Here is a 24,217-nt window from a genome sequence, read left to right on the forward strand (position 1 = left end):
AGGGGTCGGGGGCACGGAGAGGGATCGGGGGGAGTGGAGAGGGGTCGGGGGCACGGAGAGGGGTCGGGTGGTGCGGAGAGCGGTCGGGGGGGCATGGAGCAGGGTCGGGGTGTCGGAGAGGGGTCGGGGGGGTGAGAGTCGGGACTCCATTCATTCAGCGACTGGTGCTGCAGTGAGTCCTGGTGAATTGGCCTCAGCCACCTCCTCTCACACCGAGACCACTGACCCTCTCAGTGGGGTCGTATGTCATAATCTCGCTGCTGTCGTAAAATGACAATGAGAGAAAAAGAGATCGAACGGGACCTCGACTTAAATGGGCAAGTATCTAACGGCATTGTGTGAAATTCCTTGGATCGGCACCTTCACTAAAACAGAGCACGGAATCTCAGACCAGTCGGTGTCCCAGGGCGAAGTTTCAGGACCACTGTTCCCACTGATGGAATTACAGAGCTTTAACCCGTCAGGTGTATAGACTGGCTCGGGCCTGCTCCCCTCCTCCCAGGGCGCATCGAGCTGCCCAGCAAGAAAAAGATACTTAAATAACACTGACGTACAGCACTGGTTCATTGAGTCATTATCAAACGCTTTTACTGGACTCACTGCAGCACAGTCAATGGGGTAGATTTGGAATTTGCACAGTAAAGGGTGATAGCGAATCAGCAGCCCCCTTTACATTTTTATTCCCAATCCCTCCACTCCCCCCAATCCCTCCACTCCCCCCAATCCCTCCACTCCCCCCAATCCCTCCACTCTCCCCCAATCCCTCCACTCCCCCCAATCCCTCCACTCTCCCCAATCCCTCCACTCCCAATCCCTCCACTCTCCCCCAATCCCTCCACTCTCCCCCAATCCCTCCACTCTCCCCCAATCCCTCCACTCTCCCCCAATCCCTCCACTCCCCCCAATCCCTCCACTCCCCCCAATCCCTCCACTCTCCCCCAATCCCTTCACTCCCCCCAATCCCTCCACTCCCCCCAATCCCTCCACTCTCCCCCAATCCCTCCACTCTCCCCCAATGTTTCAAAAGTCTTGTCCTGAAGTACTCTCAACAATCCTACTGTCAAGACTGGGAGACTTGTTGCGATGACCACGTCAGGTTCAGGGTTGAGTCCTAGTCTTTCCACTTCACTTGCCATGTTGGGCCCCTGAACTCTCAGTTCATAACAGCTCTGTGCATGAGTGTGGCCTTTCACGGCTCACAACTCGTTTCTCATTAGTTGCTCTGGCTCGGTTCCTCGGTGGGGATCTCCTCACAGTGCTGGTGTTGGTCCTGATGGTCACCTTGGTCCTGTTCAGGAGGGTTGTCCCTTTGGTTGGGACCGGGCACCATACCCAGTCTGTTTTCTGTATCCTCTGCCATGTTCACCACCAGCTTGCGAAGGATGGGAGTGGTTGGGATAAGTGGCTTCTTGGTCAAGGTGGCGTTGCCCACTGCTTGGCACTGTTGGGTGGCATTGGCTGGCATGGCAGGGAATCTGGAGGGAGGAATCCCCTTGGGTATCTTCACCCCATCTGCGGAGGCTGCCGCAATCTCCAGTGACTGGCGTTTGAAGTTCCTGTCCAGGGCGGCTAGCTTGCGATGGGCTTTGGAGACATTCTCTCCCCGGGATCTGGGTCTCAACTCCTCTTTGGGACTCGACCGCTGTCTCTGAAAGCTACCAAACCTTTTCAGCATTGCCTGGACGGTCCCGGCTCCGATTCCTTCCGCTGGGCTCCCCCAAGTCCTGGAGGACCTCTTCGCTTCTCCGGCCATTACATAGACTGTCGCCACTTTCTGATCGCTGGCAGCGGCTTTGGGGTCAGCAGAGGTCGCTGGCAGATCCACTCCCTCCGGAACCGGAGGGGCTTTCTTGGCGCTGGACAAGGTCCGCCTGCGGTCTCCAGCTCTGGCCCTGGCTGAGGGTTTGCTGGGGCGAGGGGAAGCCTCGGTCTCCGGGTAAACACCGGCCAGGTTAGTGCACTCGTAAGGTTGGCAGACGGCAGCGGGGCTGTCACTGGGCCCAGGGTCCGACTGGATAGGCGACAGTTTACTGAGCGTCCACGACAGCTTCCTTTTCTTCTGCGGGTTGGTGGTTGGGTCGACCCTGCTCTCGGGCACAGATCCGCGCCTCATTTCGGGGCCAAATTTGGTCCCTTCCGCAAACGAGACGGAGGGCCGCTTGGCCTTGGCGATGCTGGAGGTTCTGGGAATGGACAGTGGCTGCAGCCCGTCTTCACTGCTCAACTCCGAGGGTTCCGCCGGGAAATAGTTGCACCTGGAACTCAACTCCTGAAATCCTCCCGAGGGAACCAGGAAACCATTTCCTGAAACAAAGGGAGGAAAAAATATTAAAATAAACATCTCATGTTCTTAAATCTTTGCTAGTTTATTCCCCCACCCTCACCCCTGAAGGTGCTGACTCTCACTGGGGTACAGTTCCTGAAGGCGCTGACTCTCACTGGGGTACAGTTCCTGAAGGTGCTGACTCTCACTGGGGTACAGTTCCTGAAGGCGCTGACTCTCACTGGGGTACAGTTCCTGAAGGTGCTGACTCTCACTAGGGTATAGTTCCTGAAGGAGCTGACTCTCACTGGGGCACAGTTCCTGAAGGTGCTGACTCTCACTGGGGCACAGTTCCTGAAGGTGCTGACTCTCACTGGGGTACAGTTCCTGAAGGTGCTGACTCTCACTGGGGTACAGTTCCTGAAGGTGCTGACTCTCACTGGGGTACAGTTCCTGAAGGTGCTGACTCTCACTGGGGTACAGTTCCTGAAGGTGCTGACTCTCACTGGGGCACAGTTCCTGAAGGTGCTGACTCTCACTGGGGTACAGTCCCTGAAGGTGCTGACTCTCACTGGGGTACAGTTCCTGAAGGTGCTGACTCTCACTGGGGTACAGTTCCTGAAGGTGCTGACTCTCACTGGGGTACAGTTCCTGAAGGTGCTGACTCTCACTGGGGTACAGTTCCTGAAGGTGCTGACTCTCACTGGGGTACAGTTCCTGAAGGCGCTGACTCTCACTAGGGTATAGTTCCTGAAGGAGCTGACTCTCACTGGGGCACAGTTCCTGAAGGTGCTGACTCTCACTGGTGTACAGTTCCTGAAGGTGCTGACTCTCACTGGGGTACAGTTCCTGAAGGCGCTGACTCTCACTCGGGTACAGTTCCTGAAGGTGCTGACTCTCACTGGGGTACAGTTCCTGAAGGTGCTGACTCTCACTGGGGTACAGTTCCTGAAGGTGCTGACTCTCACTGGGGTACAGTTCCTGAAGGTGCTGACTCTCACTGGGGTACAGTTCCTGAAGGTGCTGACTCTCACTGGGGTACAGTTCCTGAAGGTGCTCTCACTGGGGTACAGTTCCTGAAGGTGCCGACTCTCACTGGGGTACAGTTCCTGAAGGTGCTGACTCTCACTGGGGTACAGTTCCTGAAGGTGCTGACTCTCACTGGGGTACAGTTCCTGAAGGAGCTGACTCTCACTGGGGTACAGTTCCTGAAGGTGCTGACTCTCTCTGGGGTACAGTTCCTGAAGGTGCTGACTCTCACTGGGATACAGTTCCTGAAGGTGCTGACTCTCACTGGGGTACAGTTCCTGAAGGTGCTGACTCTCACTGGGGTACAGTTCCTGAAAGTGCCGACTCTCACTGGGGTACAGTTCCTGAAGGTGCTGACTCTCCCTGGGGTACAGTTCCTGAAGGTGCTGATTCTCACTGGGCTACAGTTCCTGAAGGTGCTGACTCTCACTGGGGTACAGTTCCTGAAGGTGCTGACTCTCACTGGGGTACAGTTCCTGAAGGTGCTGACTCTCACTGGGGTACAGTTCCTGAAGGTGCTGACTCTCACTGGGGTACAGTCCCTGAAAGTGCCGACTCTCACTGGGGTACAGTTCCTGAAGGTGCTGACTCTCACTGGGGTACAGTTCCTGAAGGTGCTGACTCTCACTGGGGTACAGTTCCTGAAAGTGCCGACTCTCACTGGGGTACAGTTCCTGAAGGTGCTGACTCTCACTGGGGTACAGTTCCTGAAGGTGCTGACTCTCACTGGGGTACAGTTCCTGAAGGTGCTGACTCTCACTGGGTTACAGTTCCTGAAGGTGCTGACTCTCACTGGGGTACAGTTCCTGAAGGTGCTGACTCTCCCTGGGGTACAGTTCCTGAAGGTGCTGACTCTCACTGGGGTACAGTTCCTGAAGGTGCTGACTCTCCCTGGGGTACAGTTCCTGAAGGTGCTGACTCTCACTGGGGTACAGTTCCTGAAGGTGCTGACTCTCCCTGGGGTACAGTTCCTGAAGGTGCTGACTCTCCCTGGGGTACAGTTCCTGAAGGTGCTGACTCTCCCTGGGGTACAGTTCCTGAAGGTGCCGACTCTCACTGGGGTACAGTTCCTGAAGGTACTGACTCTCACTGGGGTACAGTTCCTGAAGGTGCCGACTCTCACTGGGGTACAGTTCCTGAAGGTGCTGACTCTCACTGGGGTACAGTTCCTGAAGGTGCTGACTCTCACTGGGGTACAGTTCCTGAAGGTGCTGACTCTCACTGGGGTACAGTTCCCGAAGGTGCTGACTCTCACTGGGGTACAGTTCCCGAAGGTGCTGACTCTCACTGGGGTACGGTTCCTGAAGGTGCTGACTCTCACTGGGGTACAGCTCCCCTCATTGTTTAACCTGTGCTCACGCCATCACCACAAGGAACAACTTGTCTCAATCATCTTTGTATAATCTGGAGCTTCACCTCGCAATCTCCTTTTCACAGGAAACAAATCCAATTTCCTTATTCATGTTTTATAATTGTGATTCCTAATTCCAGGGATTATCTTTTCTACCCCCTGGACCCTCTCGAGGGGATGAATATTGTGCCTGTGATTAGGTGACTAGACCTGTCAGTGAGGGGGTGCGCAGTGCTCCCATTACGAGGTAGGGTTCGAGTTCAGCGTTGCCGCTGTGTGTTCCAGAGTTTGCTGCCCCCTCCGTCTCTCCTCACCTTCCTGAGGGGGTACACAGTACACGGGCTCCTCATTGTCCGTCTCAAAGGAGGAGAAAGACACGGAGTCCCAGCCTGCGGAGGGAGAGTCGATGAAACTGCAATTAAAACTGACGTCCGCATCATGGTGAGAAACTGCAGGGGAAAGAGAGCCAGAGTTACACATGTTTCACACTGCACCGTGCGCCAGCGCAGTGACACGCTCGCTCGCTGCACTGTGCGACACGCTCGCTCGCCAGCAGTGACATGCTCACTCGCTGCGCTGTGCGACACACTCACTCGCTGCGCCATGCGTCAGTGCAGTGACACGCTCGCTCGCTGCCTTGTGCGACACGCTCGCTCGCCAGCAGTGACACGCTCATTCGCTGCGCTGTGCGACACGCTCGCTCGCCAGCAGTGACACGCTTGCTCGCTGCCTTGTGCGACACGCTCGCTCGCCAGCAGTGACACACTCACTCGCTGCGCTGTGCGACGCGCTCGCTCGCCAGCAGTGACACGCTCACTCGCTGCGCTGTGCGACACACTCACTCGCTGCGCCATGCGTCAGCGCAGTGACACGCTCGCTCGCCAGCAGTGACACGCTCACTTGCTGCGCTGTGCGACACGCTCGCTCGCCAGCAGTGACACGCTCACTCGCTGCCTTGTGCGACACGCTTGCTCGCCAGCAGTGACACGCTCACTCGCTGCGCTGTGCGACACGCTCGCTCGCTGCGCTGTACGACACGCTCGCTTGCCAGCAGTGGGTATAAATCCCTCCGTTTGCTGTTTTTAGTGAACTGGTTTACAGTTTCCTGTGGAATTCCCTCGTGCGCTGTTTTAACAAAGACATGAAGCCATTTCCTGTTTTGCTTCTGTGTATTTGAACAGATTTAGAGCTGATCAGTGTGAAACAATCCACTCCGCTTCACACCAGAAATTTATTTCATTTTTAACATCTGTTCAATGGAGAAGAGCGAACAATTGTGCCTCTGGAATAGCAGCTCCAGAAAAACCAACTGTATTTGATCATCATCCAGTTTCCCTCCTTGGAAACTCAGCCTCTTTTCTCTTTCAGTGTTTCAAACGAGCAGAAGGTGCAAAGAAAGAAAGACTTCCATTGATATAGCGCCTAGCACGGCGCCGACCTGAGCGGGGGCAGGGGAAAACCCCCAAAAAACAAGGAGTGACCTCACAGGACAGCAGGTAGGTGATTGGTTGGTGAGCTGTTTTGTTCTTTGGGTCAGGTAAGTGGATTAAATTCAGAACTGGGAGAGTATTAACTACTATAACTTTATTGAATTAATAACTTAAACTAAATTAACTAATTAAAACTAAAATTTAAAATCAAAAATAATCATTTGAATAAATACTGTAACTAATTATATAAATAAAATAAGGTTGATAGAGACGGCAGGGCAGCTGGTGTGTGGTAACTGCAGCATGTGGGAGTTGGTGGAGAGCATCGCGACCCTGAGTAACCACGTCTGCGGTAAGTGGCTGCAGCTCGAGGGGCTTCTGCCGGAGTCCGAGCTGCAGACAGTGCGGGGCATCAGGGAGGTGGTGAGTTATGTGGACACTGTTCCAGGAGGCAGTCACACCCCTTAGGTTAAGCAGTACTTTAGAGTTAGTCAATGGTCAGGGACAGGAGGGTGTGACTGTGAGTCAGGAAGGTATGGGGACCCAGGATGTAGTGATGGGGGAGCCTCAGCCCTGGACCTTGTCCAACGGGTACAAGGTACTTGCTGCCTGTATAGATGAGAACAAGGACAGCAGGGAGGATGGGCAAACTGACCATGACACCGTGGTACAGGGGGCCATCCAAGTGGGAGGAGTAAAAAGGAATGCGGTAGTGGTAGGGGACAGTATAGTCAGGGGGATAGATACTGCTCTCTGCAGCCGCGACAGGGAGTTCCGAAGGCTGTGTTGCCTGCCCAGTGCCAGGGTTAAAGACATCTCCTCGCAGCAGGAAAAGAACTTGGAGTGGGAGGGGGAGGATCCAGTTGTCATGGTCCACGTAGGAACCAATGACATAGGTAGAACTAGGAATGAAGTTCTGCTGAGGGAGTTTGAGGAACTAGGATCCAAATTAAAAAGCAGAACCTCAAAGGTAATAATCTCTGGATTGTTACCTGAGTCACACGCAAATTGGCATAGAGACAAACAGATTAGAGGTTTAAATGCGTGGCTCAAAGAGTGGTGTGGGAGGAAGGGGTTTCAGTCCATGGGGCACTGGCACCAGTACTGGGGAAAGAGGGAGCTGTTCCGATGGGACAGGCTCTACTTAAACCAGGCTGGGACCAATGTCCTGGCGAATCGAATAACTAGGGCAGTAGACAGGGCTTTAAGCTAATGAAGGGGTTGGGGGGAGGATTCAGGAAAAAGTAAATTTAAAAGCAGCGAGAGAAATGTCAAGGCTCTAGAGCAGAGTAGATTAGATAAGGGGGAACCAGTGGATGTGTATTTGGATTTTCAGAAGGCATTTGATAAGGTGCCACTCAAGAGGTTATTAAACAAAATGAGGGCTCATGTGATTGGGGGTAATATACTAGCATGGACTGAGGATTGGTTAACAGACAGAAAACAGAGAGTAGGAATAAACAAGTCATTTTCGGGTTGGCAGGCTGTAACTAGTGGGGTACCGCAAGGATCAGTGCTTGGGCCTCAGCTATTCACAATCTACATCAATGATTTGGATGAGGGGACCAAATGTAATATATTCAAGTTTGCTGATGATACAAAGCTGGGTGGGAATGTAAGTTGTGAGGAGGATGCAAGGAGGCTTCAAGGGGATATAGACAAGCTAAGTGAGTGGGCAAGAACATGGCAAATGGAATATAATGTGGAGAAATGTGAAGTTATCCACTTTAGTAGGAAAAATAGAAAAGCAGAGTATCTTTTAAATGTTGAGAGATTGGGAAATGTTGGTGCTCAGAGGGACCTGGGTGTCCTTGTACACGAATCACTGAAAGTTAACAAGCAGGTACAGCAAGCAATTAGGAAAGCAAATGGTATGTTGGCCTTTATTACAAGAGGATTTGAGTATAAGTGTAAAGATGTCTTACTGCAATTATATAGGGCCCTGGTGAGACCACACCTGGAGTATTGCGTACAGTTTTGGTCTCCTTACCTAAGGAAGGATGTACTTGCCATAGAGGGAGTGCAACAAAGGTTCACCAGACTGGTTCCTGGGATGGGGGGATTGTCCCATGAGGAGTTTAGAAGATTGAGAGGTGATCTCATTGAAACATACAAAATTCTTACAGGGCTTGACAGGGTAGATGCAGGGAGGATGTTTCCCCTGGCTGGGGAGTCTAGAACCAGGGGTCACAGTCTCAGAATAAGGGGTCGGCCATTTAGGGCTGAGATGAGGAGAAATTTCTTCACTCAGAGGGAGGTGAATCTTTGGAATTCTCAACCCCAGAGGGCTGTGGAGGCTCAGTCGTTGAGTATATTCAAGACAGAGATTGATAGATTTTTGGATATTAAGGGAATCAAGGGATATGGGGATAGGGCAGGAAAGTGGAGATAAGGTAGAAGATCAGCCATGATCTTATTGAATGGCAGAGCAGGTTCGAAGGGCCGAATGGCCGACTCCTGCTCCTAATTCTTATGTTCACATCCTCAGGACGCCCCAAAGCACTTTACAGCCAATTAATTACTTTTTGAAGTGCAGTCACTGTTGTAATGTAGAAACACGGCAGCCAAATAGAGCACAGCAAGCTCCCACAAACAGCAATGTGATAATGACCAGATAATCTGTTTCTGCTATGTTGGTTAAAGGATAAATATTGGCCAGGACACCAGGGAGAACTCCCTCTGCTCTTCTTCGAAATAGTGCCGTGGGATCTTTTAGCTGGGTGTTGGAGAGTCTGGGAGTGAGCTGGGATTTAAAAAATAAAAGAAATGATGGAGCAGGTTGTTTCGTCTTCCCAAGTTCTGAACAGACAAGATAATAAATGGTGGCAGTGATTTTAACCCTTCCCGCCCGCTTAGGGTCGCCAACTCTAGGTGGACATATTCCTGGAGGTTCCATCACATGACCTCCCGCCTCCAACTGCCCCGCCCCCACACTCCCGCCATTGGTCGCCTGACACATCCATCCTCGGAGCCCCGCCCCCCACACTCCCGCCATTGGTTGCCCAATAACACAGGATATACGGCACAGAAACAGGCCATTCGGCCCAACCAGTCCATGCCGGCGTTTATGCTCCACTCGAGCCTCCTCCCATCTTTCCTCATCTAAATCTATCAACATAACCCTCTATTCCCTTCTCCCGCATATGATTATCTAACTGCCGCTATTTGATCCACATTCTCACCACCCTCTGGGTAAAGAAGTTTCTTCTGAATTCCCTATTGGATTTCTTGGTGACTATCTTATATTGATGGCCTCTAGTTTTGCTCTTCCCCACAAGTGGAAACATTCTCTCTGTATCCACTCTATCAAAACCTTTCATAATTTTAAAGACCTCTATTAGGTCACCCCTCAGCCTTCTTTTTTCAAGAGAAAAGAGACCCAGCCTGTTCATCCTTTCCTGATAGGTATACCCTCGCATTTCTGGTATCATCCTTGTAAATCTTCTCTGACCCTCTCCAGTGCCTCTATATCCTTTTTATAATATGGCGACCAGAACTGTACGCAGTACTCCAAGTGTGGTCTAACCAAGGTTCGATACAGGTTTAGCATAACTTCCCTACTTTTCAATGCTATCCCTCTAGAAATAAACCCTAGTGCTTGGTTTGCTTTTTTCATGGCCTTGCTAACCTGTGTCGCAACTTTTAGTGATTTGTGTATTTGTACTCCGAGATCCCTTTGTTCCTCTACCCCACCCAGACTCGCACCCTCCAAGTGATAAGTGACCTCCCTATTCTTCCTGCCAAAATGTAACACCTCACATTTATCTGTGTTGAACTTCATTTGCCAATTATATGCCCATTCTGCAAGTTTATTAATGTCCTCCTGTAATTTGTTACTGTCCTCCTCAGTATTGACTATCCCCCCCCCCAATTTAGAAATTGTGTTTCTGATTGCAAAGTCTAAATCGTTAATATAAATTGTGAACAGCAGTGGTCCCAGCACTGATCCTTGTGGAACACCACTACCCACCTTCTGCCACTCTGAATAGTTACCCTTTACCCCTACTCTCTGCTTTCTGTCCTGAAGCCAGCCAGCTATCCATTCTGCTACTTGTCCCCTGACTCCGCATTCTCTGACCTTGTTCATCAGTCTATTATGGGGTACCTTATCGAAGGCCTTTTGAAAATCTAGATAAATTACATCTACTGCATTACCCTTGTCTACTCTCTCTGTCACCTCTTCAAATAATTCAATGAGGTTGACCTTCCCTTTTGAAATCCATGCTGACTATTCATAAAAACATGAGAACTAGGAGCAGGAGTCAGCCATACGGCCCCTCGAGCCTGCTCTGCCATTCAATAAGATCATGGCTGATCATCGACCTCAACTCCACTTTCCTGCCCGATCTCCATATTCCATGATTCCCCTAGAGTCCAAAAATCTATCGATCTCAGCCTTGAATATACTCAAAGACTCAGCATTCACAGCCCTCTGGGGCAGAGAATTCCAAAGATTCACAACCCTTTGAGTGAAGAAATTCCTCCTCATCTCAGTCTTAAATGGCCGACCCCTTATCCTGAGACTATGCCCTCCAGTTCTAGACACTCCAGTCAGGGGAAACAGCCTCTCAGCATCTACCCTGTCAATCCCCTTCAGAATCTTGTATGTTTCAATGAGATCACCTCTCATTCTTCTAAACTCCAGAGAGTATCGGCCCATTCTACACAAGCACTCATCATAGGACAATGCTCTCATCCCAGGAATCAATCTAGTGAACCTTCGTTGCACCATCTCCAAGGCAAGTATATCCTTCCTTAGATAAGGAGACCAGATTGTGCACAGTACTCCAGGTGTGGTCTCACCAAGGCCCTGTACAATTGTAGCAAGACTTCCTTACTCTTATACTCCAACCCTCTAGCAATAAAGGCCAACATGCCATTTGCCTTCCTTATTGCTTGCTGTACCTGCATGCTAGCTTTCTGTGTTTCTTGCACGAGGACACCCAAATCTCTCTGAACACCAACATTTGAAAGTTTCTCACCATTTAAAAAATATTCTGTTTTTCTATTCTTCCTACCACAGTGAATAACCTCACATTTCCCTACATTATACTCCATCTGCCACCTTACTGCCCACTCACTCAGTCTATCTGCATCCCTTTGAAGACTCTTTGGGCTGGATTTTGTCAATGGGAAGCTTTTGGAGGCAGGACTGCTGCTTGCCGGCTTTCAATCCCGCCTCCATCAGCTTCTGGCCAACCAGCGGGATTTTCCCCTGATTGACCAGTGGGCTCAGCAGGCCAATTAAGGCCAATTAGGGGGAAGTCACTGACAGAGCACATCAATGTCTGACGTGCCATCTGTCAAGATTTTTTGAAAGAAGAAATGTCAGCGTTTGACAGCTCTGTAAAGCTGTCAAACACTGACATTCTGTGTAGTTTGATGAGTCTGTGTGTTCAGGACTCATCAAACCTTTCAAGTTTGCAGAAATCACCTGGCTGTTGGTTCGGAGGATCCAACAGCCAGTCTGTGAAATCTACAATGGAGATATCGGGACTTCGGCTCCACAGTGGCTGAAGACTGTAGGTAGAAACAAAGGTAAGTGAACATTTTCTAACACTTTACACTCACCTTACATACTTACCACTCCACACTTGCACCCATCACTCACCTCTACATCACACTTTCAGACCCCTCCGACCCCCGCAGATCTCCTACTCATCTCCTACACCTTGGCGAGGTCGGGAAGCCTGCACTTCGGAAGGAAAAATGGGGCTAATTCTATTTTCTGCCTGTTAGCTACCTGTTAACAGGCAGTTAATAGGGTTTAATCCCTTTCCCGCCTCGAGGAGATGGGACCCGGGGCAGGAAGGCTTCCCGCCTCCTGGCAAGAGGGCACGGAGGCGGGTTGGGAGCAGGCTTGCCATCCGCCCCCAAATTCTGCAACTTTACCGACAGTCCCACCTCCATACCCGCCTCCTCGGGGCTGACAAAATCCAGCCCTTTGTGTTCTCCTCACAGCTTACTGTCCCACCTAGCTTTGTATCATCAGCAAACTTAGATACATTACACTCGGTCCCTTCATCTAGGTCATTAATATAGATTGTAAATAGCTGAGGCCCGAACACCAATCCAGTGGCACCCCACTAGTTACAGCCTGCCAACCTGAAAAAGATCCGTTTATTCCTACTCTCTGTTTTCTGTCCATTAACCAATCCTCTATCCATGCTACTACATTACCCCCAACCCCATGAGCCCTAATCTTGTGTAATAACCTTTTATGTGGCACCTTATCGAATGCCTTTTGGAAATCCAAATATACTACATCCACTGGTTCCCCTTTATCTACCCTGCTAGTTACATCCTCAAAAAACTCTAATAATTAATTACTATGTTTTTGGTTTCTAGATGTTCTTCTATTCTCTCCTTTAGTAGGGATCCCATTATTTTTCCTACCACCGATGTTATAATTCCCTGGACACGTTCTATCCCCCTTCTTGAATATCGGTATTACGTTAGCTATCCGCCAGTCCTCTGGCACTACACCTTTTCTAATGAATTATTAAATATGTGTAGCAATGCCTCTGCTATTTCTTCCCTAGATTCTTTTAAAATGCGTGGATGCAATCCATCCAGACCAGGGGTTTTATCCTCTTTGAGTTTGATTAGTTTATTTAATATATCCTCACGGAGCCCCGCCCCGGCACGCCTGCCATTGGTCACCCGACACGTCAATCCTCACTGAGAGCCTCGCCTTCCCACAGCGATTGGTCGATGAATAGACTCATCACCTGATTGGATGATTCTTGACTGTTAGTCAAACAGCCTTTTCCCCATCTCCAATATTTTTTTAAAAAGTGTTCAAAAGGTTATGTGGTGCATTTTGGTTGGAGAAATCAGGAGGCCACAAGATTGAATGGGCCGGGGCTCTTTTCTCTAGAAAAGAGAAGGCTGAGGGGTGACCTGATCGAGGTCTTTAAAATTATGAAGGGGTTCGATTGGGTAGACATAGAGAAGATGTTTCCACTTGTGGGGGAGACCGGAACTAGGGGCCATCAATATAAGATAGTCACTAATAAATCCAATGGGGAATTCAGGAGAAACTTCTTTACCCAGAGAGTGGTGAGAATGTGGAACTCGCTACCACAGGGAGTGGTTCAGGCGAATAGTATAGATACATTTAAGGGGAAGCTGGATAAACACATGAGGGAGAAAGGAATCAAAGGACATGCTGATAGGGTGAGATGAAGAGGGGTGGGAGGAGGCTCGTGTGGAGCAGAAACACCGGCACGGACCAGTTGGGCCGAATGGCCTGTTTCTGGGCTGTAAATACTCTGTAATAGAATTTGTTGATTTTTCTCCCGGATTGTGTCCAGGAGATTAATCTTCAATTCCTGGAGACTCCAGCCCAATTCTGGAGGGTTGGAAACCCCTGTCCAGCGGGAAACGAACGGGTGAGCAGTTAAAATCTCCCCAATCCCCCGAACCCCCCTCCCCACATCACCCCCCGAACCCCCCCTCTCCACATCACCCCCGAACCCCCCCTCCCCACATCACCCCCCGAACCCCCCCTCCCCACATCACCCCCCGAACCCCCCTCCCCACATCACCCCCCGAACCCCCCTCCCCACATCACCCCCAAACCCCCCCTCCCCACATCACCCCGCGAACCCCCCTCCCCACATCAGCCCCCGAACCCCCCTCCCCACATCACCCCCCGAACCCCCCTCCCCACATCACCCCCGAACCCCCCCTCCCCACATCACCCCCGAACCCCCCCTCCCCACATCACCCCCGAACCCCCCCTCCCCACATCACCCCCCGAACCCCCCTCCCCACATCACCCCCCGAACCCCCATCCCCACGTCACCCCCCGAACCCCTCCCCACATCAGCCCCCGAACCCCCCTCCCCACATCAGCCCCCGAACCCCCCTCCCCACATCAGCCCCCGAACCCCCCTCCCCACATCAGCCCCCGAACCCCCCTCCCCACATCAGCCCCCGAACCCCCCTCCCCACATCACCCCCGAACCCCCCTCCCCACATCACCACCCGAACCCCCCTCCCCACATCACCCCCCGAACCCCCCTCCCCACATCACCCCCCGAACCCCCCTCCCCACATCACCCCCCGAACCCCCCTCCCCACATCACCCCCCGAACCCCCCTCCCCACATCACCCCCCGAACCCCCCTCCCCAAACCCCCCGAACCCCCCTCCCCACATCACCCCCCGAACCCCCCTCCCCACATCACCCCCCGAACCCCCCTCCCCACATCACCCCCCGAAACCCCCTCCCCACATCACCCCCCGAACCCCCCTCCCCACATCACCCCCCGAACCCCCCTCCCCAAACCCCCCGAACCCCCCTCCCCACATCACCCCCCGAACCCCCCTCCCCACATCACCCCCCGAAACCCCCTCCCCACATCACCCCCCGAACCCCCCTCCCCACATCACCCCCCGAACCACCCTCCCCACATCACCCCCCGAATCCCCCTATCACCCCCCGAACCCCCCTCCCCACATCACCGGCTGCACGCTTAAAGGGGACGTTGATCGGGACCTGACTCCAATTTTAACCGCAGCCTGTACCAGGGTCGGGGGTGAGCCAGGCCGAGCCGGGACTGGAGAAGATCAGGCCCAGAGAGGCCAAGATAAGGGAATCTCCATTTTAAAGTGCACCTCGGCCCTCAGCTCCCCGCTGAGCCAGGCTGACGGAGCAGTCACGGAGATCGACTCCATTATATTATAAGGTGCTGTCAGGAAAACCCTGATGGACAATCAACGTGTAGAATCTCCAGGATGTGATCTGGGACAGTATCTGTCAGTCACCCTGGAGATCAACAACTGCTTTTACCAGTTATCTACAAAAACCGAACTGGGATTATGATGGAAATCAGTAACTGATCCGATCACTGGGACACGTTCAATCTTACCCGTGATTTTTGGGAGCTTCTGATTTCCAAACGAGAAGCAAGGTACGGCGGAGCCCAGATTGGCCAGAACTCCCTGCACATGATGTTTCATCCTCGCTATCGGACCACTGTCTTCATCCACCATCCTGAACACAACAGATAGGAGCAAGACAGTAATATGAGTAACACACGGCCAGTACCAGCATCCCACGACCCACAGGATCGACACACGACCCACGGGATCGACACACGACCCCACAGGATCGACACACGACCCACGGGATCGACACTCGACCCACGGGATCGACACTCGACCCACGGGATCGACACACGACCCACGGGATCGACACTCGACCCACGGGATCGACACACGACCCACGGGATCGACACTCGACCCACGGGATCGACACTCGACCCACGGGATCGACACACGACCCACGGGATCGACACACGACCCCACAGGATCGACACACGACCCACGGGATCGACACTCGACCCACGGGATCGACACACGACCCACGGGATCGACACACGACCCACGGGATCGACACTCGACCCACGGGATCGACACACGACCCACGGGATCGACACTTGACCCCACAGGATCGACACATGACCCACGGGATCGACACTCGACCCACGGGATCGACACACGACCCACGGGATCGACACTCGACCCACGGGATCGACACACGACCCACGGGATCGACACTCGACCCACGGGATCGACACACGACCCACGGGATCGACACTCGACCCACGGGATCGACACTCGACCCACGGGATCAACACTCGACCCACAGGAGTAATGCAGAGGAGATTTACAAGAATGGTTCCAGGGATGAGAGAAGCTGGGGTTGTTCTCCTTCGAACAGAGAATATTAAGGGGAGATTTGATAGAGGCATACAAAACCATGCTGGGTTTTGATAGAGTAAATAAGGAGAAACTGTTTCCAGTGGCAGGAGGGTCGGTAACCAGAGGACACAGATTGAAGGTGATTGGCAAAAAAGAACCAGGGGGAGACGAGAATGTTTTAACGCAGCGAGTTGTTGTGATCGGGAATGCGCTGCCTGAAAGGATTCAATAGTAAATTTCAAAAGGGAATTGAAGAAATATTTAAGAAAGAAAGATTTGCAGGGCTCTGGGGAAAGAGTGGGGGGAGTGAGACAATTGGAGAGCTCTTTCAAAGAGCCGGCACAGGCACGATGGGCCAAATGGCCTCCTCCTGTGCCGTGTGATTCGATGAGTCCCTCGTGTTTCTCCAATCTCTACTAAAACCGCAGTTTATCTTTCGGTCTTCAGTTCTGGCGGAGTGCGTCACACTGCAAGACATTCCTCGCCACGGACACCGCCTCACCTGTTGCCGGCAATTCCTGTTCTGAATCCCGTGCGAGACCAGATTTGGGAATGTTTCCTGCCTCCCACTGCGCGAAGGTCTGCGCAACTTCCTCCGGCCTCCCCTCCACGGCCAGGGAAACATTCACCCAAAGGAACGCCAAGTCTCCAGACATTTCCTACCTGTTCTTGGGATCGTTCTTATCGTTTCCACAGCAACAACAGCAGAAAATGCAGAGAAGGACGAGGAGAGATACCACGACAGCAGCAATCACAACACCCGCCTTACCTGGAAAAACATCAAAAGAATCATGGTCGCCGGCGGACTCTGGCTGAAATACCAAGCAAGATCCCAAGACACTCCAGAAGCATCATGGTACTAGAGTGGGCAGAGAAACAGGCCCTTCGCCCCACTCGGATTGTTGGCCAGTATCCCAGTCCCATGGACACACCCTGTTCCCTGGTCCCATGACACCTCTTCCCTTCAAGCATCTAGTTAACCTATTCTTAAATGATCAGACACAGATTAACCCTTCCCCTCCTGGGTGGGAGGGTAGGTCAAAAGATAAGAGATTGCAGGAATAGGCAGAGTGAAGGTTAGAGAAATCTAATTTAATCCCACTCCCCATTCATATATCCCACCCAGTCCAATCCCACACTCCCCCTCACTCCCTGTAGCGTTTAATATCCCACCCAGTCTAATCCCACTCTCCCCCTCACTCCCCGTACCTTTTAATATCCCACCCAGTCTAATCCTACTCTCCCCCTCACTCCCTGTAGCGTTTAATATCCCACCCAGTCTAATCCCACTCTCCCCCTCACTCCCCGTACCCTTTAATATCCCACCCATTCTAATCCCACTCTCCCCCTCACTCCCCGTACCCTTTATTATCCCACCCAGTCTAATCCCACTCTCCCGCTCACACCCCGTACCCTTTAATATCCCACCCAGTCTAATCCCACTCTCCCGCTCACTCCCCGTACCCTTTAATATCCCACCCAGTCTAATCCCACTCTCCCCCTCACTCCCCGCATCCTTTAATATCCCACCCAGTCTAATCCCACTCTCCCCCTCACTCCCCGCACCCTTTAATATCCCACCCGGTCTAACCCCACTCTCCTGCTCACTCCCCGCATCCTTTAATATCCCACCCAGTCTAATCCCACTCTCCCCCTCACTCCCCGCACCCTTTAATATCCCACCCAGTCTAACCCCACTCTCCCTCTCACTCCCTGCACCCTTTAATATCCCACCCAGTCTAATCCCACTCTCCCCCTCACTCCCCGCACCCTTTAATATCCCACCCAGTCTAATCCCACTCTCCCCCTCACTCCCCGCACCCTTTAATATCCCACCCAGTCTAACCCCACTCTCCCTCTCACTCCCTGCACCCTTTAATATCCCACCCAGTCTAATCCCACTCTCCCCCTCACTCCCCGCACCCTTTAATATCCCACCCAGTCTAACCCCACTCTCCCCCTCACTCCCCGCACCCTTTAATATCCCACCCAGTCTAATCCCACTCTCCCCCTCACTCCCCGCACCCTTTAATATCCCACCCAGTCTAATCCCACTCTCCCGCTCACTCCCTGTCTATTTTCGGCACTGGGCAATGAGCAGGTGCAGGACCCCGGTCTGATTTCCCCTCCTCCGGGGGCATTGAGAGTAAGGGTAGTATCCCCTACTCTCATCGGAGCTGAGCTCCGCCAGTTCAGCCCCAAACTAGTCAGTGAGGTGCAGTGCCACTCCCGGGGGCCCATTCATTCACTGAACCACCGGAGTCTCAAAAATAGAGCGTTTAATGATGATTAAACTGGAACATTTGGGACACGGTAGATGCAGGAGTGAAAGCAGGCCCCATCACAGTGACCGATGGCGGTGAGGAATTACTCACTGAAGTGACAGGCTCCAGTCACACGATCACATGAAGCAGCCAGGCAGCGGCAGGACATCGAACAGTTCACTCCGTGAGAGCCATCCCAGCAGCTGGAATTGCAGCTGGAAAAACAACCAAAAACAGCACTGAAGGAAAGACTGGAAACAACGGAGAAATTCTGCTGTGTTTTGTAAGCACAGGGACTTGATAAACGAATTAACCCGTGAGACTGCTGATCACACAGTGATTCTGCACAGTTACAGCGAGTGATCCTTAACCTGAATAAACAGTGACTCTGTACACTTACAGTGACTGACCCTTACTCTGAATAAACAGTGACTCTGTACAGTTACACAGTGAGCGACCCTTAACCTGAATAAACAGTGACTCTGTACACTTAGTGAGTGATCCTTACCCTGAATAAACAGTGACTCTGTACAGTTACACACTGAGTGGCCCTTACCCTGAATAAACAGTGATTCTGTACAGTTACAGTGAGTGATCCTTAACCTCAATAAACAGCGACTCTGTACAGTTACAGTGAGTGACCCTTACCCTGAATAAACAGTGACTCTGTACGGTTACACAGTGAGTGACCCTTACCCTGAATAAACAGTGACTCTGTATAGTTACAGTGAGTGACCCTCACCCTGAATAAACAATGCCTCTGTACAGTTAGTGAGTGACCCTTACACTGAATAAACAATGACTCTGTACAGTTGCACAGCGAGTGACCCTTACCTTGAACAAACAGTGACTCTGTACAGTTACACAGTGAGTGACCCTAACCCTGAATAAACAGTGACTCTGTATAGTTACACAGAGGGTGATGCTCAGCCTGAATAAACAGTGATTCTGTACAGTTACACAGTGAGTGACACTTACCCTGAATAAACAGTGACTCTGTACAGTTACACAGTGAGTGACCCTTACCCCGAATAAACAGTGACTCGGTACAGTTACACAGTGAGTGAACCTTACCATGAATGAACAGGGACTCTGTACATTTACAGTGAGTGACCCTTACTCTGAATAAACAGTGATTCTGTACAGTTACAGTGAGTGACCCTTACTCTGAATAAACAGTGACTCTGTACAGTTACACAATGAGTGACCCTTACCCTGAATAAACAGTGACTCGGTACAGTTACAGTGAGTAACCCTTACCCTGAATCAACAGTGACTCTGTACAGTTACACAGGGAGTGAGCCTTACCCTGAATAAAGAGTGACTCCCTACAGTTACACAGTGAGTGAGCCTTACCCTGAATAAAGAGTGCCTCCCTACAGTTACATTGAGTGACCCTTACCCTGAATAAACAGTGACTCTGTACAGTTACACAGTGAGTGACCCTTACCCTGAATAAACAGTGACTCGGTACAGTTACACAGTGAGTGACTCTTACCCTGAATAAACAGTGACCGTAGAGTTACACAGTGAGTGATCATTACTTTGAATAAACAGTGACTCTGTACAGTTACACAGTGAGTGTCTCTGTACAGTTACAGTGAGTGAACCTTACCCTGTATAAACAGTAACTCTGCACAGTTACAGTGAGTGACCCTTACCCTGAATAAACAGTGACTCTGTACAGTTCCACAGTGAGTGATCCTTAACCTGAATAAACAGTGACTCTGTACAGTTAATGAGTGATCCTTAACCTGAATAAACAGTGACTCTGTACGGTTACACACTGAGTGACCCTTACCCTGAATAAACAGCGATTCTGTACAGTTACAGTGAGTGACCCTCACCCAGAATAAACAGTGAATCTGTACAGTTACAGTGAGTTACCCTTACCCTGAATAAACAGTGACTCTGTACAGTTACAGTGAGTGATCCTTAACCTGAATAAACAGTGACTGTATAATTACAGTGAGTGATCCTTACACTGAATAAAAAGTGACTCTGTACAGTTAATGAGTGACCCTCACCCTGAATAAACAGTGACTCTGTACAGTTACTGAGTGACCCTTACCCTGAATAAACAGTGACTCTGTACAGTTACACTGAGTGACCCTCACCTTGAATAAACAGTGAATTTGTACAGTTACAGTGAGTGATCCTTAAGCTGAATAAACAGTAACTCTCTACAGTTACAGGGAGTGACCCTTACCCTGAATAAACAGTGACTCTGTGCAGTTACACAGTGAGTGACCCTTACCCTGAATAAACAGTGACTCTGTACCGTTACACAGTGAGTGACCCTTACACTGAATAAACAGTGACTCTGTACAGTTACAGTGAGTGTTGCTTACCCTGAATAAACAGCGACTCTGTACAGTTATACAGTGAGTAACACTCACACTGTATAAACAGTGACTCTGTACAGTTACACAGTGAGTGACCCTTACCCTGAATAAACAGTGAATCTGTACAGTTGCACAGTGAGTGACCCTTACCCTGAGTAAACAGTGACTCTGTACAGTTACACAGCGAATGAACCTTATCCTGAAAAAACAGTGACTGTGCAGTAAATGAGTGACCCTCACCCTGAATAAACAGTGACTCTGTACAATTTCACAGTGAGTGACCCTTACCCTGAATAAACAGTGACTGTACAGTTACACAGTGAGTGACACTTACTCTGAATAAACAGGAACTCTGTACAGTTACAGTGAGTGACCCTTACCCTGAATAAACAGTGACTCTGTACAGTTACACAGTGAGTGACACTTACCCTGAATAAACAGTGACTCTGTACAGTTACACAGTGAGTGACACTTACCCTGAATAAACAGTGACTGTACAGTTACACAGTGATCATTACTTTGAAGAAACAGTGACTCTGTACAGTTACAGAGTGAGTGACCCTTACCCTGAATAAACAGTGACTCTGTACAGTTACACAGTGAGTGACCCTTGCCCTGTATAAACAGTGACTCTGTACAGTTACAGTGAGTGAACCTTACCCTGTATAAACAGTGACTCTGTACAGTTACACAGCAAGTGACCCTTACCCTGAATAAAAAGTGACTGTACCGCTACACAGTGAGTGACCCTTACCTTGAGTAAACAGTGACTCTGTACAGTTACAGTGAGTGGCCCTTACCCTGAATAAACAGTGACTCTGTACATTTACAGAGTGAATGAACCTTACCCTGAATAAACAGTGACTCTGTACAGTTACACAGTGAGCGACCCTTACCCTGAATAAACAGGGACTCTACGGCTACAGTGAGTGATCGTGACCCTGAATAAACAGCGACTCCGTACAGTTATAGTGAGTGACCCTTACCCAGAATAAACAGCGACTCTGTACAGTTACACAGTGAGTGACGCTTACCCTGAATAAATAGTGACTCTGTATAGTTACACAGTGAGTGACGCTTACCCTGAATAAACAGTAACTCTGTACGGTTACACAGTGAGTGACGCTTACCCTGAATAAACAGTAACTCTGCACAGTTACACAGTGAGTGACGCTTACCCTGAATAAATAGTGACTCTGTATAGTTACACAGTGAGCGACCCTTACTCTGAATAAACAGTAACTCTGTACGGTTACACAGTGAGTGACGCTTACCCTGAATAAACAGTGACTCTGTGCAGTAAATGAGTGACCCTTACCCTGAATAAAAAGCGACTCTGTACATTTTCACAGTGAGTGACCCTTACCCTGAATAAACAGTGACTCTGTACAATTACACAGTGAGTGAACCTTACCCTGAATAAACAATGACTCTGTACAGTTACACAGCGAGTGACCGTTAACCTGAATAAACAGTGACTCTGTACAGTTAGTGAGTGATCCTTAACCTGAATAAACAGTGACTCTGTACAATTACAGTGAGTGATCCTTACCCTGAATAAACAGTGACTCTGTACAGTTACACACTGAGTGGCCCTTACCCTGAATAAACAGTGATTATGTACAGTTACAGTGAGTGACCCTCACCCTGAATAAACAGTGAATCTGTACAGTTACAGTGAGTGATCCTTAACCTCAATAAACAGTGACTCTGCACGGTTACACAGTGAGTGACCATTACCCTGAATAAACAGTGACTCTGTATAGTTACAGTGAGTGACCCTCACCCTGAATAAACAATGCCTCTGTACAGTTAGTGAGTGACCCTTACCCTGAATAAACAGTGACTCTGTACAGTTACACAGTGAGTGAACCTTACCATGAATGAACAGGGAGTCTGTACATTTACAGTGAGTGACCCTTACTCTGAATAAACAGTGATTCTGTACAGTTACAGTGAGTGACCCTTACTCTGAATAAACAGTGACTCTGTACAGTTACACAATGAGTGACCCTTACCCTGAATAAACAGTGACTCGGTACAGTTACAGTGAGTAACCCTTACCCTGAATCAACAGTGACTCTGTACAGTTACACAGGGAGTGAGCCTTACCCTGAATAAAGAGTGACTCCCTACAGTTACACAGTGAGTGAGCCTTACCCTGAATAAAGAGTGCCTCCCTACAGTTACATTGAGTGACCCTTACCCTGAATAAACAGTGACTCTGTACAGTTGCACAGTGAGTGACTCTTACCCTGAATAAACAGTGATCGTAGAGTTACACAGTGAGTGATCATTACTTTGAATAAACAGTGACTCTGTACAGTTACACAGTGAGTGTCTCTGTACAGTTACAGTGAGTGAACCTTACCCTGTATAAACAGTAACTCTGCACAGTTACAGTGAGTGACCCTTACCCTGAATAAACAGTGACTCTGTACAGTTCCACAGTGAGTGATCCTTAACCTGAATAAACAGTGACTCTGTACAGTTAATGAGTGATCCTTAACCTGAATAAACAGTGACTCTGTACGGTTACACACTGAGTGACCCTTACCCTGAATAAACAGCGATTCTGTACAGTTACAGTGAGTGACCCTCACCCAGAATAAACAGTGAATCTGTACAGTTACAGTGAGTTACCATTACCCTGAATAAACAGTGACTCTGTACAGTTACAGTGAGTGATCCTTAACCTGAATAAACAGTGACTGTATAATTACAGTGAGTGATCCTTACACTGAATAAAAAGTGACTCTGTACAGTTAATGAGTGACCCTCACCCTGAATAAACAGTGACTCTGTACAGTTACTGAGTGACCCTTACCCTGAATAAACAGTGACTCTGTACAGTTACACAGTGAGTGACCCTTACCCTGAATAAACAGTGATTCTGTACAGTTACACTGAGTGACCCTCACCTTGAATAAACAGTGAATTTGTACAGTTACAGTGAGTGATCCTTAAGCTGAATAAACAGTAACTCTCTACAGTTACAGGGAGTGACCCTTACCCTGAATAAACAGTGACTCTGTGCAGTTACACAGTGAGTGACCCTTACCCTGAATAAACAGTGACTCTGTACCGTTACACAGTGAGTGACCCTTACACTGAATAAACAGTGACTCTGTACAGTTACAGTGAGTGTTGCTTACCCTGAATAAACAGTGACTCTGTACAGTTATACAGTGAGTAACACTCACACTGTATAAACAGTGACTCTGTACAGTTACACAGTGAGTGACCCTTACCCTGAGTAAACAGTGATTCTGTACAGTTACACAGTGAGTGACCCTTACCCTGAATAAACAGTGAATCTGTACAGTTACACAGTGAGTGACCCTTACCCTGAGTAAACAGTGACTCTGTACAGTTACACAGCGAATGAACCTTATCCTGAAAAAACAGTGACTGTGCAGTAAATGAGTGACCCTCACCCTGAATAAACAGTGACTCTGTACAATTTCACAGTGAGTGACCCTTACCCTGAATAAACAGTGACTGTACAGTTACACAGTGAGTGACACTTACTCTGAATAAACAGGAACTCTGTACAGTTACAGTGAGTGACCCTTACCCTGAATAAACAGTGACTCTGTACAGTTACACAGTGAGTGACACTTACCCTGAATAAACAGTGACTGTACAGTTACACAGTGATCATTACTTTGAAGAAACAGTGACTCTGTACAGTTACAGAGTGAGTGACCCTTACCCTGAATAAACAGTGACTCTGTACAGTTACACAGTGAGTGACCCTTGCCCTGTATAAACAGTGACTCTGTACAGTTACAGTGAGTGAACCTTACCCTGAATAAACAG

At 49.9% G+C, this 24,217-nt stretch overlaps 1 protein-coding gene across 3 annotated transcripts in view; it reads right to left on the bottom strand.

The window, feature by feature from the left end:
* Positions 1–1,006: 1,006 nt before the first annotated feature.
* The window catches only part of scarf1 (scavenger receptor class F, member 1), a 79,539-nt gene continuing 56,328 nt past the window's right edge, over positions 1,007–24,217 (bottom strand). For 2 of the 3 annotated variants that reach the window (XM_085964646.1, XM_085964647.1), the window contains exons 7-11: positions 18,162–18,265; positions 16,450–16,555; positions 14,952–15,076; positions 4,958–5,092; positions 1,007–2,304 (exon numbers count right to left, since the gene is read on the bottom strand). In XM_085964646.1, the coding sequence (XP_085820772.1) occupies positions 1,214–2,304; positions 4,958–5,092; positions 14,952–15,076; positions 16,450–16,555; positions 18,162–18,265 (1,561 nt within the window). In that variant the 3' untranslated portion in view covers positions 1,007–1,213. Of the gene's footprint in view, positions 2,305–4,957; positions 5,093–14,951; positions 15,077–16,449; positions 16,556–18,161; positions 18,290–24,217 lie in introns of all 3 variants that reach the window. The other variant, XM_085964648.1, reaches the window with a different exon arrangement.

The sequence above is a fragment of the Somniosus microcephalus genome, chromosome 22, assembly GCF_052327205.1.
Source record: "Somniosus microcephalus isolate GS21.2 chromosome 22, FLI_Smic_1.0, whole genome shotgun sequence".
Taxonomy (NCBI): domain Eukaryota; kingdom Metazoa; phylum Chordata; class Chondrichthyes; order Squaliformes; family Somniosidae; genus Somniosus; species Somniosus microcephalus.